This window comes from Phalaenopsis equestris, unplaced genomic scaffold (assembly GCF_001263595.1).
Source record: "Phalaenopsis equestris unplaced genomic scaffold, ASM126359v1 Scaffold198388, whole genome shotgun sequence".
NCBI lineage: Eukaryota > Viridiplantae > Streptophyta > Magnoliopsida > Asparagales > Orchidaceae > Phalaenopsis > Phalaenopsis equestris.
The window spans coordinates 1-17,119 of NW_018218309.1; the positions used below are offsets into that span (position 1 = coordinate 1).

At 33.5% G+C, this 17,119-nt stretch overlaps 1 protein-coding gene across 1 annotated transcript; it reads left to right on the top strand.

The window, feature by feature from the left end:
• Positions 1 to 305: 305 nt before the first annotated feature.
• LOC110035594 lies at positions 306 to 3,349 on the top strand. The gene is made up of 3 exons (XM_020739848.1): positions 306 to 542; positions 2,045 to 2,683; positions 2,798 to 3,349. The coding sequence occupies exons 1-3, from the start codon at positions 306 to 308 to the stop codon at positions 3,347 to 3,349; spliced, it is 1,428 nt and encodes a 475-aa protein (XP_020595507.1).
• The last annotated feature ends 13,770 nt before the right edge of the window (positions 3,350 to 17,119 follow it).

The window sequence follows — 17,119 nt, forward strand, 5'->3', positions numbered from 1 at the left end:
TTGGAGGTGCTTTGGACTTGTGTGAAGCTTGCTTCCTTAAGATCTCTCTGGGTTTGGTGGCTTTGGTTGTTGTTTGGGAAGTTGTGGTTTCAGTTTTTATTACTGTTCCATTAATAAAGTTTGTTGTTTGCTTCTGGGTTTTCCTGGGGCCTTCCTTTCCTTGCTGGTTTTCCTGGCTTTCATTTCTGGTTGATATTTTTTTGAAGCTCTAAAATTGTTTTTCTCTTCTGGTTGGGTTTCGGTCTTTGCTGTTGGAGGGTTTACTCTCTTCCCCTACCTTTTGTTTTTTATTCTATTTTGTCCTCATGGCCTACCCCATTGATGTGGATACCAATGCTCAATGGACTAAGGCCACCTTTGCTGAAGTTGTGGGTAGTGGTTTGGAGGTGCCTAAATCCTTTGAACACCTGGTTTTCCCTCAATGTTTACTTGATGCTGCTGCTGGAAGGGGTGTTTGCCCATTTGTTAATCCTCTAGGAGTAAACGATGGGGAGCCTGCAATTATCTTCTCCCCTCAAGAAATTAATGAGCTCAATGAGACTGTAAATTCACTCTGGTTGGCAAATTCCAGTTTGGCCACCCTAAGATGGATTTTGTAAGGAAATTCTTTGGGGATTTGAAATTAATAGGTGCTTGGAGGTTGGGTCTAATTGATGGAAGGCACCTGTTAATTTCATTATTTAATGAAGAGGACTATGCAAGGGTTTTTGCCAGCAAACAAACTCTAGTTATTAATGGTATTCCAACGAAGTTAATGAAGTGGGCACCTGATTTTGATCCCTCAAAGGAACCCCCTGTAATTCCCATTTGGTTTAAATTTCCCAACCTACCCATTCAGTACTTTCATCAAAATGTTCTTTTCAGCATCAGTAGGGTGTTAGGCTGCCTACTGAAAATTGATGCCCCTACCTTTAATATGGCTAGACCTGCTGGTGCGAGAGTCTTGGTTGAAAGGGACATCTCCCTACTGGATATAGAAAGGGTTTGGATTGATACTCCTGAAGAAGGCTTTTGGCAGCAAATTGTAATGGACAAAAGCCAATTTATTGTCAACATTGTAAAATTTTTGGTCATAATGTGGAAAGGTGTTATAGACTACACCCTCCATCAAACAGGAAAATAGGTTTCAGCAAGATTTCTAAACCAGTGGAATCAGATGAAATGGTTGTGTTAGAAGTTAAAACAACTGATGTTGTGGTTAATACTACTGGGATGAATCCCAATAGTAGTGTTGTGGAGCTAGAGGCAGCCAATAGCATTAACAGTAATTTGAAGGGAAATATTATGAGTGATAACAGCCTAATCAATATAAATCCATCTAGAATTGAAGACCAGAGAATTGACAGTTTGACTGATGTCCTAACTAAAGATTGGCAATTTCAAAGAAGCAGTAAAAAAGAAAAAAGGCAAGGTAGAAATTGAACAACATTTGGAGGGCCCTATTACTTTGGATCATCATCCAAGGACCACGGGGAAAGGGAGGACCTTCTCTCAATGATGAATTTTCTTGTTTGGAACATTAGGGGTATTGCTGACCCCTCTTCTCTCAAGAGATTAAAATATCTAGTGAGAGTCCATAAAGTCTGGTGTTTGGCCATTCTTGAACCTTTAGTTACTAAAAATTCCCAAAAAATTCAAAAAAAGTTCCCTCAATTTGATCATTTTTCTAACTCCAATAATAAAATTTGGCTCTTTGCTAGAGCTGAATTACATTGGCTTTTTTGGCTCTTTGCTAGAGCTGAATTACATTGGTCTATTTTGATAGATCACTCTCAGTTTATTCACATACAATTCTATATTGGAGCTCAAATAGGCTATGCCACTTTCATTTATTCCAGTTGCCTTGCCAGCAACCAAGCCACCTTATGGAATGAGTTGATTCTGATTGGACAAGCTGTAAACTCCTTTCGGTTTTTTGGGGGGTAACTTAAATTGTCTTTCCTCTCTTGGTGAAAGAAAAGGTGGTAGACCTCCCACTATCTCTGCATTAAACAGATTCAATGACTTTCTCTCTGAGGCTGAGTTGTTTGATTTGGGGTACCAGGGGCCTGATTTCACTTGGAGAAGAGGTGCAATGTGGGAGAGGCTAGATAGATTGATGGGGAACTCTAAATGGGTTCAGACCTTCCCTTGCACTATCGTTACTCATCTGGCTATGACAGGTTCTGACCATAGACCATTGTTATGTACTATCCAAATTGCTGAAAAGCCAAAAAATGCTCCTTTCAGATTTCAAAACATGTGGACTCTCCACCCTCAATTTGTTGATGAAGTTTGTAAGGTTTGGAGGGCTGATGGGAACTCTAATCCCTGGGTAAAATTGTGGATTCTGCAGAAAAAGGTGGCTGCTCATCTCAAGAAGTGGAATTGGGAAATATTTGGTAATATTAATGAGAATTTGTCCACTGCTCAAAGTAATGTTATCAAAATGGAAAAGAATTTCCAAATGGGTTTGAATTCTGAAGCTGAACTGCACAAAGCAAGTGAGGAGCTGTTAATGCAAACCAATTTTACTGAATGTTTTCTGAAACAAAAAGCTGTTGTCACAAGATTCATTGATGGTGATAGAAACACAGGCTATTATCATGCTTGTATTAATTTCAGAAGGAAGAATAACATGATCCTCTCTATACAGGATTCAAATGGTAATGTAGACAATGATGCTGAGGACATTGCCACTGATGTCGTTCAGTATTTTCAAAAAATCTTTATGGATTAGTCTACTGAGAGAGCTCCTATCAAGGTGGAACTTTTCTCTGAGTGCATTAATTATGTTCAAAGCTTGGACCTGATTCAGATTCCTATGGAAGGGGAAATTAAAGCAGCACTGGATTCTATTGATGACCAGAAGGCGGCTGGCCCTGATGGTTTTACTGCTAAATTCTACAAGTCTCCTTGGCATATCATCAGTGGGGAGGTGGTTGATGCTGTACAATGCTTCTTTAAAGGTATGGATCCCCCTAAGTACTTCACTGCTTCCACTATTACTTTGATTCCCAAAAATTCTACCAGGACTGGGTGGGGAGATTTCAGACCTATCAGTCTTACAAATGTCTTGTCTAAAGTTATCAACAAGGTTATTAATAGTAGGCTCCAACCTCACCTCCAACAACTTATTAGCAATAACCAGGTAGCATTTGTGAAAGGGAGGCAGATCTCTGATAATATTCTCTTGGCACAGGAGTTGTTGCTGGACCTTGACAGAAAGTGTAGAGGAAGCAATCTCATTCTGAAATTGGATATCCAGAAAGCTTATGACACTATCAATTGGAATTTTATATTGGACACTTTAATTGCTAGGGGTTTCTCTGAGCCATTTATAATCTTGATAAAAAGATGGATGTCTTAATAATCACTCTATCTTAATCAATGGTAAAATCCATGGTTTCTTCTCTGCATCAAGGGGAATTAAACAAGGAGATCCACTATCTCCTACTATCTTCATTCTAGCTATGGACTATCTTTCTAGACTTTTAAATCAATTGTTTACCTCTTCTCCTCACCTGACATATCAGCATAGATCTAATATTGGGGTGAGTCATCTGTCTTATGCTGATGATATTATCATTTTCTCCAAGGCTACAAAAACTTCTGTGGAGGCTCTTTTTCAAGGACTGACACACTTCCAAATCACTTCTAGTATGCATCTTAATAAACAAAAATGTCAATTCTTTACTAGCTCAAAAACTCTTCCCCAGATTAGGCATTGGATTGCTCAGTACACTGGCTTCAGCAAAGCTTCCCTACCAATCAACTATCTTGGTGTGGCTGGACAAAAAAACAGTTCCATTGGTTATCTTGGAATAAATTATGTAAACCCAAAAGTGCTGGTGGTTTAGGCTTTAAAGATTTTCTTAATGGAGGTAGAATTACCCTCATTAAAAGCATCATAACTTCCATTCCATCCTATGCTCTTCAAATGTTAACCATGAAGAAAGACTCAGATTAGGCTGGGCAGAATTTTCAACAAATTTCTGTGGGCTGGACAAAAAAACAGTTCCATTGGTTATCTTGGAATAAATTATGTAAACCCAAAAGTGCTGGTGGTTTAGGCTTTAAAGATTTTCAGCATCTCAGTATCATCAACTTATGCAAACTATGGATAAAGTTTAGAGCACAAGATAGCCTTTGGGCTATGTTTATGAAGGGGAAGTATTGTAGGGCAGTTCATCCTACTATGGCTCAGAAAAAGATGGGTGATTCTAGATTGTGGTCTAAGCTTCTGGAAATTAGAAATAAAGCTGAGGAGTTGTTTATATGGGAGCTTGGTGAAGGCCAAGTTAATTTATGGCTTGATAAGTGGGTATGGAATGGGGAGAGGCTTCACAACTCCAATCCTAATTCAATGATAAAAGTGAAGGAATTCTGGAGTGACAATCAGTGGAACTGCAATCTGTTGGAGGCCATCCTAACTAAAGAACAACTGTATTGGGTTAAGCAGACTAAAATCTTTCCTAGGTAGAAGGATAGACTCATTACTAAATAGGCTTCCACACAAAAATTGTCTGCCTTCATCTACCAACAGCTTTATAAATGGCAACCTGTCAAGTGGGGTAATTTGATTTGGGGGAAGTGGTTAACACCTTCCATGTCCTTTTTCTGTTGAAGATTATGGAAATCCTTACTTCCTACAGATGACATTTTGAAGATGAAAGGGCTTAAGGGACCCTCCTGCTGTCAGCTATGCAGTAAAGCTGAGGAAAGTCTGGATCATTTTTTCTTCTCTTGTAGCTTCTCCCAAGGGGTCTGGTCTGGTATACTAAAACAACTGAATATTGACACTCTTAAAGTCAGCTGGAAATACTTTTTGGGGTGTTGGATGGAATGCTTAGATGCCAAATTAATAATCATTCCATGTATTGTGGCCTGGTTCCTTTGGATGTGCAGAAACCAGTCTAAATATGAAAACAACAAAGCAAAGGAGATGAAGGTGGTGCTGAATTGTACTTCCTATCTGCAAAAGATAACAAAACTTCAAAACTTTCCCAATATTTTCCTAAATTGGGTGCCTAGTGTGCAGAAGCTAAAAATGCCTACTTTAGTTCTCTAGAACCCACCACCTGTAGGGTGGGTGAAAGCCAATACTGATGGAAGCTTCTGTAAGGAGGCTACTGGTGTAGGAGGAGTCTTTAGGAACTCTCTAGGGAAATGCATGTTATACTTTTCCTCTCCCACTTAGGCTTTGGATGCACTTGAAACTGAAATGATTGTTATCTTTTGGGCAATCTACCTTGTCAGGCATTGCAACATCATAAAATTGATAATTGAGACAGATTCCTTCAGCTGTATTAGATTCCTAAATCATGAAGAGGCTGCTCCATGGAATGTTGCTAGGTGGATTGCTAAAATCCTGAGCATGTTATGCAATGTAGAAGTGATTTTCCAGCATATCATTAGGGTAAGAAACACCCCTGCACATAGCTTGGCTGCTAGGGGGAAGGATATTGAAGAAATTGCTGTAGGGACCATACCTTCCACTCAACTTGAAATACTTCTTCATGGGGATAGCTTATTCATTCCATATGTTATTTGCATGGATTGATGGTTTTTGTGTCTAACATAGATAGGTCCCTAATTTTTTTGTATACTTCCTTGTATGATCTAGTTAGTTAGAGGGGATGAATTTTGGTATGAGTGTTCTGCTCACTCAATATGTAATCAAACCTTCATATTAACATGTATGGAGCTATAGCATAGCTCTTTCTAAATATATATATATATATATATATATATATATATATTCAAATGATTTCTATTTCTTCACAAACTATATATTCATTGTAACGGGGAATGATGCTTTCTTAAATTTAAACTTTGAAATTTGTTTAATTTTCACAATTCTACTTGTGAATGTTTAGTATTTAGTTCAGTTTAATTTTTGTAATCTTACATCTACATTTCAATTAGCATTCACTTGAGTAGTCAATTTTCAAATTTTGTACTTTACTTTTTTTCTTTTATTATAATATAATTTCCATAAATTACTTTAGGATTTTCTAACTACCTTGTGGGATTGATATCTAAGACTCCATTAGAGCCCTTTATTACATGCATGATATGTATACTTGCGTTGATATTTAGGAGAGATTTGGTAGTTTAAGAAAAAGTTTTAAGGGATAAATTATATTTATAAGAAGTATTTTGTTTAGATTATTTTGTCTAAATTTGCCTCCATCGAGTTTTTGGGGTCGTTAAGTGGTGTCAACTTCATAAATACATGCATATAAAAATCTCACGTGCCATTATCTCCCATGGATTGGTAGTGCATGTACAAGTTGTAGAAAGGTCGATAAGGAAATTCATCAGTTGAATCTTCCTCAATCCAAGTATATTTCTTGAACTTATGTGCTAAACCATCTTCAATACGTTTAGTATGTTCAAAATGTTCCTTCAGCCTCCAGTCCAAATGATCCAACATTTTAGGAACATTCCCACTTGCATGTTTATGGCATTATACCCCTTTTTCAATTTCTTGATCCTTCTCTAAAGTAAGTTCAAACTGAAGTAAGGCTGAAGAGGTGATGAATTCTGGGATGCATGATCCATCAGTACATTCATATCAATCTCATCTCCCATTCCAATACAGTTGCAATAGACTTTTGGTCCCATCGGCTTCCAGGAAAGAAGCACTTTCTCCCAACTCTCATAAGGTCTTTACGATTGCCTGCATAGTAGGAAAATTATGGATGGATGTTCTAGTCCAGTTGCAAATCCATTGACAATCAACCCCAAAACCGATTTCACAATTATTGCACCAATATGAATATGTTTTCTAGTTTGAATACAATAATTCAGAATAGCACTTTCCTTAGTTACCATACTAATTTTCATAGAGAGTAGTAATTTTGATGCAATAAAGAAATGTCAAGCCTTAGATGCAAGATTTAACAATTATGAAGAAAATCTTATATTTCCATCATCTCTGACCATCATCTCTGGCCTCCCAATTTTTTTCTTCATCCATAAGATATCGATAGAGTTCATTCATATTATCTCTTGCAGGGGTAAGATACGCCTAGTAGCAAATAAGAACACTTTCAATCTTAAACATCTCATTTATTCTTGAATGAGTGAATTACACAAACCTAACTCGCACATAGATAATTCCTTGGATGATTTCATGTAGATTTGTGTAAAACTCTTTCATCACTGGGAAAACTACGGTTGTAGTAGTGTAGCAAAGCACTTCCCAGTGTCTCTACACAATAATCTCTTCCACTCGAGTATTCGGTGTGTTGAATCCTTGATTCACAAATCACCTTTCTTTGATTAGCCACTTTTTCATAAGAATGTGATCATATAACTTCTGCACATCAAAAATAACAAACTTCTCTAGCTGAAAATTCCAAATCTCGTGAAATTTTTAGAGTGGGAACCAATAGGAATTGAAAATTAGTGACTCTTCCCTCTTTTTCCCGCATAAAATTGAGTTTGGAATCCATTTTTATGAGTTATAAGGAGAAGAAACCGTTAAAAATTGTCAAAAATAGCCTTTTAAATGTTTTAAGTCATTTTCATCACCGCGTTGCTTTAGCATCCGATTCTGGCTCTTCAAGTGCCAGCTCTCTGGAATGTGGCGCTTCAGGAGTCAGTTCCAAAAAATTCTCTATTTTGATTTTGAATCCACAAAATTAGGTAAATAAATATGTTTCTAAATTTTTTTGTTAATATCACTTTTCTCAAATACATGGAATCTATAAAAGTACAAATATAAATATATGTTAACTATTCTGAATAAAAACATAAAAGCAAAATAAATAACGATAAATATGGGTTGCCTCTCATAAAGCACTTAGTTTAATGTCATCAGCCTGAAACTCCAGTCTTTATTATAGGTGACCTAACATTACAGTTTCTTTAAAAACTGGTCTTTCACCATCAAAATATGGTTTCAATCTGTGCCAATTCACTTCAAATATCTTTCAAGTCTTGGGATCTTCAATAATAACAGCTTTATAGGGATAGATTTTACAATTCTAAATGGCCCTTTCCACCAAGACTTCAGTTTCCAGGAAATAATTTCAATCATGTTTCGTATAATAAAACTTCCTATACATGCTCAAATTCCTTTTATATTATCTTTTGATCATGCCATTCTTTCATTCTTTCCTTATAAATCCTGGCATTATTGTAAGATTCATTCCTAATTTCTTCTAGCTCATTCAATTACAATAATCTTTTCTCACCAGTGTCTTTCAAATTTAAATTGAATTCCTTTATTGTTTAATAAGCTTTATGCTCCAATTCTACTAGTAAGTGACAAGTCTTCCCAAAAATTAATCTATACAAAAAATTCCTATAAGTTTCTTATAAGCTATCATGTATGCTCATAAAGCAGTTTCTAATCTAACAGACCAATCTATTTTATTAGGATACACAATTTTGTCCAAAATTCTTTTAATTTCATTATTAGATACTTCTTCCAAACCACTAATCTGGGGATGATGAGTAGTTGAAATTTTATGCATTCTATTATATTTTTCCACCAACCTTGCAATTTGTGCATTTCCAACATGAGATCCTCCATCAGTAAAGATTACTTTCGGCATTACATATCTTGTAAAAATATTTTTAATTAAAAATTATGAAACACAACGAGCATCCCATAGATGTAAAGCACTTGCTTCAATCCATTTTGAAAAATCCACTGCAATCAATGTATACACATTTTCAAATGAAGGTATAAATGGTCCCATAAAATCCAATCCCCATGCATCAAAAATTTCAATTTCCAAATTAAAATTTAGGGGCATTTCATTTCTTTATGAAATATTACCTATTCTTTGACACTAATCACATATACTAACATCTCTAAATCAAGTATGCCAATAAAATCCAGATTGCAAAATTTTAAGAACAGCTCTATCATTTCCAAAATGACCTCCAAATTCATAATTATGACATTTTTGGATAATTTCCTAAATTTCATTATAAGGCACACATTGTCTCATCCCAAAAATAAGATTTTACTTTATGAATGAATTTCTTTTCTTGTTGCTTTGTCATTCCAAATGGTAAAATACCACTAACAATATAATTCACAATATCACCAAGGTGTTTCCCATCCCTTTACAACATAAAGTTGTTTATCAGGAATAGTTTCATTAATTTCTTTTTCCAAATCAGGTATTTCTTCCTATTCTAGCGTAGATAGATGATCAGCAATTTGATTGTCAGCCCTTTTCCTATGAACTACTACAAAATCAAACTCTTGCATGAAAAGTACCCATCTAATTAATCTTGGTTTCACATCCTTCTTTCGCATTAAATATTTAATAGCCAAGTGATTAGTATGTACAACACATTTAGCTCCAGTTAAATATTACCTAAACTTATCAAAAGCATAAATAATGGCTAATAACTCTCTTTCAGTAGTGGTGTAGTTAATTTGAGCATCATTAAGAGTCTTACCAGCATAGTATATGACTTATAGTATATGCATAGTATATGACTTTAAGAATCTTATTATATATTTGCCCTAAAATAGCTCCAATGGCATAATCACTAACATCACACATTAATTGAAAAGGTTTGTCAGGTGAAACAATTATAAGAGCAGTGATCAATTTTTCCTTTAAAGTTTCAAAGGCTTTAATGCAATCTTAGTTACAATCAAATTCTGTATCTTTTTCCATATGTTGGCATAAAGGCTTTGCTATCTTTGAAAATTGTCTATTATATCGCCTGTAAAATGTAGCATGTCCTAAAAAGCTCATAAATCCTCTTACAATAGTAGGTGGAGGTAGGTTTCATATAATCTAAATTTTTGTCGGATCTACTTCCATTACATTTTCTGAAATCTTATGCCCAAGCACGATTCCTCATGCAACCATAAATTGATATTTTTCCTAGTTTAATACAAGATTAGCATTTTTCAGATCATTCTAGAACTTTCTATAAATGATTTAAACATATTTCAAAAGAAGTTCCAAATACAGAAAAGTCGTCCAAAAATACTTCAATCCTTTTTTTAATTAAATCACTGAAAATTGATATCATACATTGTTGAAATGTTGCAGGTACATTACATGATCAAAAGGGCATCACCAAAAAAAAGTTCCATAAGGACTAGTAAATGTTGTTTTCTCTTGATCCTTTGGAGCAGTAGGTATTTGATAATAACCGGTACATCCATATAGAAAACAAAAAAATTTGTGCCCGGCCAGCCTATCCAATATCTGGTCCAAAAAGGGTAAAAAAATGATCCTTCCAAGTGACAAAAGTTAATTTTCTATAATCTATGCAGATCTGTTCATCCAGTGACTTGTTTTGTTGGTATTAATTCATTATTCTCATATGTTACTACAGTCACACCGCCTTTCTTTGGAACACAATGAATTGGACTCATCGAAGCACTATCTGAAATAGGATATACTATTCTAGCATCTAATAGGTTTAAAATCCTTTTCTTGACAACTTCTTTCATCATAAGATTCAATCTTCTTTGGTGGATCAACTCTTTGTTCATGTAGATCTTCCAATAAAATTCTATGCATACAAATTGAAGGACCGCTTCCTTTAAGATTAGCTAATGTCCATCCAAAGGCTTTCTAATATCTTCTCAAAGTTTCCAACAATGATTGTTCTTACTTCTTATGTATCAGTTAATTCTGAGGATACTATAACAGGTAATGTAGATAAATCTCCTAAGAATGCATACTTTAAATGTGTAGGAAGTGTTTTCAGTTCTAGTTCATGAGGTTTCTCAGTAGATGAAATCTAATTCATGTTACTTTCTGTAGGATTTAACATTTCAATTTTTTTCCGAAAATAATCCAAATCTTCATTACTCACTTTTGTAGATTCATCTTAAATTTTATCATCGTCTTCATATTCCACATATTCTTTTTCAAATTCCTTTTCGAAAGTCTTCTTGAATTATTTTTTGTTTAGATATTTATTGATATCCATTCTGAAGCATTCAATCCCTTGCTCTTTTAAAAGGTATCTCATTTATTTTGCAATATTAAAAATAACCTCATGATCATTAACTCTCTTTTTTAGTTCTCCTTTCTACACATCTATCAAAGCTCTTCCAATGGCAAGGAATGGTCTTCCTAAAATGATAGGGATTTCTTTATCTTCCTCCATCTTCCTTATCTTCCTCCATATCTAATACAATAAAATCCACAGGAAAGATAAATTTATCAACTTTTTCCAAAACATCTTCTATATTTCTTTAGGATAGGTAAGCGAACGATCAACTAACTGAAGAGTTACAGTTGTAGGTAAAATATATCCCAAACCAAGCCTTTTGAAAATTGATAAAGGCATCTGTCGGCTCTATTTTGGTGTTGGAGGGAGTTGTCCGTAAGAAGCTGTCAGTCACCGGAATCGAAATCTCGTTGCCCGCTTTGTAAGAACGTTTTAATTTACATATATATTTAATTTTAAAAAAATATGAAATCAAACTGACCCCATATTTTTCATAGTTTAAATGAAAGAGCGTTGTACCTCAAATCATGTATCTATCCCGAAGGATAAACACAAGACTTAAGGATGAGGCTCGATCAAATAAACTAAGGAATATATGACGTCCGTTTGGTCTGCGAAACCTTTATATTTGCCGAGACGTTACCCTAGTTAATATAAAAAATTAAATAGGGTTTATATTAAGCTGGTCCGGACATGCTTCCTATAAGGGCAAGCCCCTATAGTTAATTACATCTTAAATGACCAAAGTCACCTAAGAAGACTCTTGATAAAAATTAGGAAATATTAAATTCAAGGAGTTTCAAAGGGTGGGACTTTTCAATGCGATCGGACGTAGAAGTGTGAAAGGGGATTGGTTCAAATTTGGAACATTCTATTGTGGAGTCCAAAGGAGGAAGAACTAGGAGATGTCATGGATCCAAAGGAGAACCTCGATGACTTCTCAAGCTATCCTAATGTTTGGCATCATTTCTAAGGAGAAATATTTAAGTTTTTCATTCTACTAGTTTTTATTAGTTAGGGCTTACATTCGTGTGAAACTATTACAAAAATAGCGTAAAAGATGTGAGGATTTAGGTCGTGAAAAATGAAAACCTCGGAATCCTAAGACGAGTTAGGTCTTATATTGTATAACAGGGTTGTACAAAAGCATAAAGATAAGGTGAGGATTTACTTTGCATAAGCAAGACCTCGAAGTCCTATGGCTTTGTTGTTTAAGTCTAAGGAAGGAAGATTGGTTTAGCTGGGGAAGACAGGTTCTGCTGTTGAAGATGGTCGTGTTGCCCACCATGCTAGCTCCAAGCTCCTTGTTGCGATTAGTTTAATTTTTCTAGTGTGTTAAGCTATAATGCCAAAATAGGTGGCCCTATGGTTGAAGTTCTTTAAATTTTATGTGGGCATGTTAAAGATTAGAGCGACACCGGTTAGGATCCTACGGTTCCCTCGTTCTAGTATAACTATTTTCTATTGGATTCACTTAGTACAAATGAACTTACTAAACTCAACTTAATGACTTTCATAATTTCATTTAGACCATGGGAAGCCTCGTTAGCAACTGTAGGTTACCTCCTCCTAGAAATTCCCGATCATCCTATAGAGACATCTTAATTTAGTTGCAATTTGTAGTTTTGTGTGATGTTTGTGATTAAATTTTGAGTTGTTTTATATTTTGAATGTTGTTGCGGTGAATTTTATCTTGGTTGATTTTAGTTTTAGTTTTCGTTTTGGTTTTGGTTTTGTGGCTATCCTGATTGTTTTAGTTTTCATGCTGGGTGACATGCAAGTTTGCAGGTATAAAAGCACAGTATGAAAGTACAAGAAAGACAACGCTAAAAACTGTAAAAGTGTGCCTGGCGAGTCTTCTCGTTCCACCATCTGAAACTCAAAAAGCATGTTAAGGCCGTTTATATGAGATAGGGAAGTAAAATTTTGGTGACCTATCTAGCCCTAGGTCATATCTTGGTGGGTCCTTAAGAGTTTAATTAAAGATAATTTTATCAAGCAAAACATATTAAATTTAGTAGATCTCCGAAGTATCCAACAGATCTAGAGAAAGAAGCAGGTCCGCGCTACTCTATCGCTGCGTGGTGGAAAATCCCAAGCTCTTTTAAACTTATTATGTTGCTTAATAATTCATCCTTTAAAACACCCTAATGATCAATGAACATTGATGTCTCAATTATCCCTAAGAGTAAGGTAATTATCATATGTAATTTAATTTTGAAAATTATGTGGGTGAAGATCCTTAAAGAGGCAAGTTAGTGTTATTGGAACTCTTAACCAAATCTTGGTTATAATTTGGCTTGTAGCATTTGAAAGATGTTTTAATTTTAAATGATGTTTACTTTTCTAATCCTTAGTTAAATGAAACTTGATTTATCTTAAGTCACTACTAAGCCCTTAAGACCTAGGTGAGTGTCTTAATTAGTTCTTAAAAGATTAAGCTTTGGATGGTCAAAATTCATGATTTGAATTTAAAAATCAAAATAGGGGTATTAAATTGATTAATTACTGACTTCAAAAGTCATACCCCTAAGCCCTAGGTTCATTTTATTTTAATAAACTTCCAAATTTTAATAATTTAGAAATTTATTAACTTATCTTTTAAATTGGGAAAATGAGAATGGTTTCTACCATGTAACCCCTTATGTTTCAAACATCCAAATTAAGATCAGAGTTTACCCATTTCCCTCTTTAAATTAAGCCTAAATGTTAATTAAGGTTAAATTTCTAAAATTACATATTTGCCCCTAAGGCTTCATAAGCATGTTAAGGCCGTTTATATGAGATAGGGAAGTAAAATTTTGGTGACCTATCTAGCCCTAGGTCATATCTTGGTGGGTCCTTAAGAGTTTAATTAAAGATAATTTTATCAAGCAAAACATATTAAATTTAGTAGATCTCCGAAGTATCCAACAGATCTAGAGAAAGAAGCAGGTCCGCGCTACTCTATCGCTGCGTGGTGGAAAATCCCAAGCTCTTTTAAACTTATTATGTTGCTTAATAATTCATCCTTTAAAACACCCTAATGATCAATGAACATTGATGTCTCAATTATCCCTAAGAGTAAGGTAATTATCATATGTAATTTAATTTTGAAAATTATGTGGGTGAAGATCCTTAAAGAGGCAAGTTAGTGTTATTGGAACTCTTAACCAAATCTTGGTTATAATTTGGCTTGTAGCATTTGAAAGATGTTTTAATTTTAAATGATGTTTACTTTTCTAATCCTTAGTTAAATGAAACTTGATTTATCTTAAGTCACTACTAAGCCCTTAAGACCTAGGTGAGTGTCTTAATTAGTTCTTAAAAGATTAAGCTTTGGATGGTCAAAATTCATGATTTGAATTTAAAAATCAAAATAGGGGTATTAAATTGATTAATTACTGACTTCAAAAGTCATACCCCTAAGCCCTAGGTTCATTTTATTTTAATAAACTTCCAAATTTTAATAATTTAGAAATTTATTAACTTATCTTTTAAATTGGGAAAATGAGAATGGTTTCTACCATGTAACCCCTTATGTTTCAAACATCCAAATTAAGATCAGAGTTTACCCATTTCCCTCTTTAAATTAAGCCTAAATGTTAATTAAGGTTAAATTTCTAAAATTACATATTTGCCCCTAAGGCTTCATAAGCTGTCAAATTCAATTCAAATGACTTTGAAATTTTTATCCTACCTCATTCATGGGTCAATTAACACATCAATGGAGAAAATGTGATTTTTAAAAATTTAATTTATTTTATATAATTATTTTCATGAAAAAATGAGATTTTTCAAAGAAAATTCCTAACTTGACCAAGGTAAATCCTAAACCCTTAAAATATTTATTAGAGGTGCACATAGAATATAGAATCCTTTGTACCAAATTTCATGATTTTTTAAATTTTATTTGCATTTTAAGAATTATTTTATCTTCTGGAGTATTTATTAATTATAAAATACTTTAAATGTCAAAAATTAAGTTTTGCAGGAAAAATTAAGTTTTATATTTTTGAAAAGTCCTTCTGTTAAAAGATTAAGCTTTGGATGGTCAAAATTCATGATTTGAATTTAAAAATCAAAATAGGGGTATTAAATTGATTAATTACTGACTTCAAAAGTCATACCCCTAAGCCCTAGGTTCATTTTATTTTAATAAACTTCCAAATTTTAATAATTTAGAAATTTATTAACTTATCTTTTAAAATTTTATTAATTTAGAAATCTATTAACTTATCTTTTTAATTAAGAAAGTGGGGTTGCTTTCTACCAATTATCCCTTGTGTTACAAGTATCAAGTAAATTGATTAAGATCAGAGGTTACCCATTTTCCTTCTTGAATTAAGCCTAAATGTTAATTAAGGCTAAGTTTCTAAAATTACACATTTGCCCTCAATGCTCTAACACTTCATAATTCATCAAATTTAATCCAAATGACTTTGAAATTTTTATCCTACCCCATTCATGGGTCAATTAAAATATTAGAGGAGAAAATGTAATTTTTCAAAATTTAACTTATTTTATATAATTATTTTCATGCAAAAATAGGATTTTTCAAAAAAAATTTCCTAACTTGACCAAGGTAAATCCTAATCACTTGAAATTTTTACTGGAGGTGGACTTAGACTAGAGAAGCCTTTGGACCAAATTTCATGATTGTTTGAATTTTATTTGAATTTTAAGAATTATTTTAAGTTCTAGGATATTTATTAAATATAAAATATTTTAAATGATAGAGGATAAGATTTTATATTTTTTTTAATTTTATTTGATTTATTGGCATTATTTTTTGTGAAAATTAATTTTTTACCTTTAAAATTTATTTTTAAGCTTTAAAGTCCAATATCTTTATTTAGAAAACCAGGAAAAATATTGAAATTGTTCTTAAGTGCTTAGGAATCAATTTAGAACAATTTCATTAGTTTTATTATTTTTGTGATTTTTAGGGATTTTTAATTAGTTAAATATTTAAAATAGGCTAAAAATCAAGTTTTTATTTTAAATATCATTTTATTTTTAAAAAATACCCCTCATCACAGAGAACTTAAAAAAATCAAGTTTTATAATTTTTCAAGTTATATTTTAATTTTTTAAAAATCATTTGAGTGCCAATAATGTTAATTAACTTGAAAAATCAATTTAAGTTATCAAAGAAACTTAAAATGTTTTGAAATTTTTATGGTGAGTTTTCTGGATCCTAAAAAAATAGTGGAGATCAAAAATCAATTCATTTTTTTCTTTATATTTTCCAAAATTAATTATCTTAGTGATTTAGGGTTTGTGAAGATTAGGTGCATTTTAAATAACTTGACTCATGAGAAATTTTCCTAAGGGTTCTCTGGTCATAATAAACCTTCCAAAATTTTCTTAAATTTTTCTAAGTAACATGCTAATTTCTATGATGTGATTCTATCTAGGGACCTCCTCTGACTTTGGAAAAATTAGGGGATGTTCCTTATGACATAGGCAACAACATGCTAAAATTCCAAGCTATAATGAAATGCCTATATACATGGAGAATGAAAAGATTCAAATCAGTATTTTATTAATTAAAAATAAAATATGCATTACATTCACTTAAAACTATTTTCACATTATTCTCCTCTATTGACTGAGCAAGAGGGTATTTTTATTTTAATTTTGTGATTTTTCAACACCAAGATATGAATTTTTTTGTTAGGGGTATTTAAATAAATAGGAAAAATCCCTATTTATATATTTAAACAACACGACGCCATGTAGATCATAGGCAACTCTGAACTCCATACGGCGCACTCCCATTTGATGTTGTTGTCCACCTTAGCGCTGACTCGGCCCGCTGTTTATGTTCCGAAGCACATCCGGCTTGATCTCTTCCGTCCATTTGATACACGCTTGATCAAACAGCTCCCCTTCATAGTCCCCGATAAAGTGATCCCGTGACAATCCACACTAAAACCTTAAGATCTCAACCTAGACTCAACCAAATCACTTCAGGTTTGATCCTATGGACTCGTCTAAGTGAGGCGAACACATCCATACAGTAATCAATCATGCACAGTAATCATGCAATTAAATTAAGCCTCATTAAATGGAGAATCCAAAAGAAGTTTTATACATTTGCTCTCAGAAATGAAGCTTCGATCAGAGAGTCTCGCTACGTTCGTTGTGGTCCAAAGAGGCTAAGGATTGAGTCTATGGTCTTGGTGTGAGGCCTAGATAT

Excerpts from the sequence above, each read along its gene's own strand:
- LOC110035594 (XM_020739848.1), top strand. The coding sequence starts at position 306 with ATGGCCTACCCCATTGATGTGGATACCAATGCTCAATGGACTAAGGCC. Across the intron at positions 543-2,044 it reads TTAATGAGCTCAATGAGACT|GGGCCTGATTTCACTTGGAG; the intron begins GTAAATTCACTC and ends TTGGGGTACCAG. Across the intron at positions 2,684-2,797 it reads CTGAGGACATTGCCACTGAT|ATTCCTATGGAAGGGGAAAT; the intron begins GTCGTTCAGTAT and ends GACCTGATTCAG.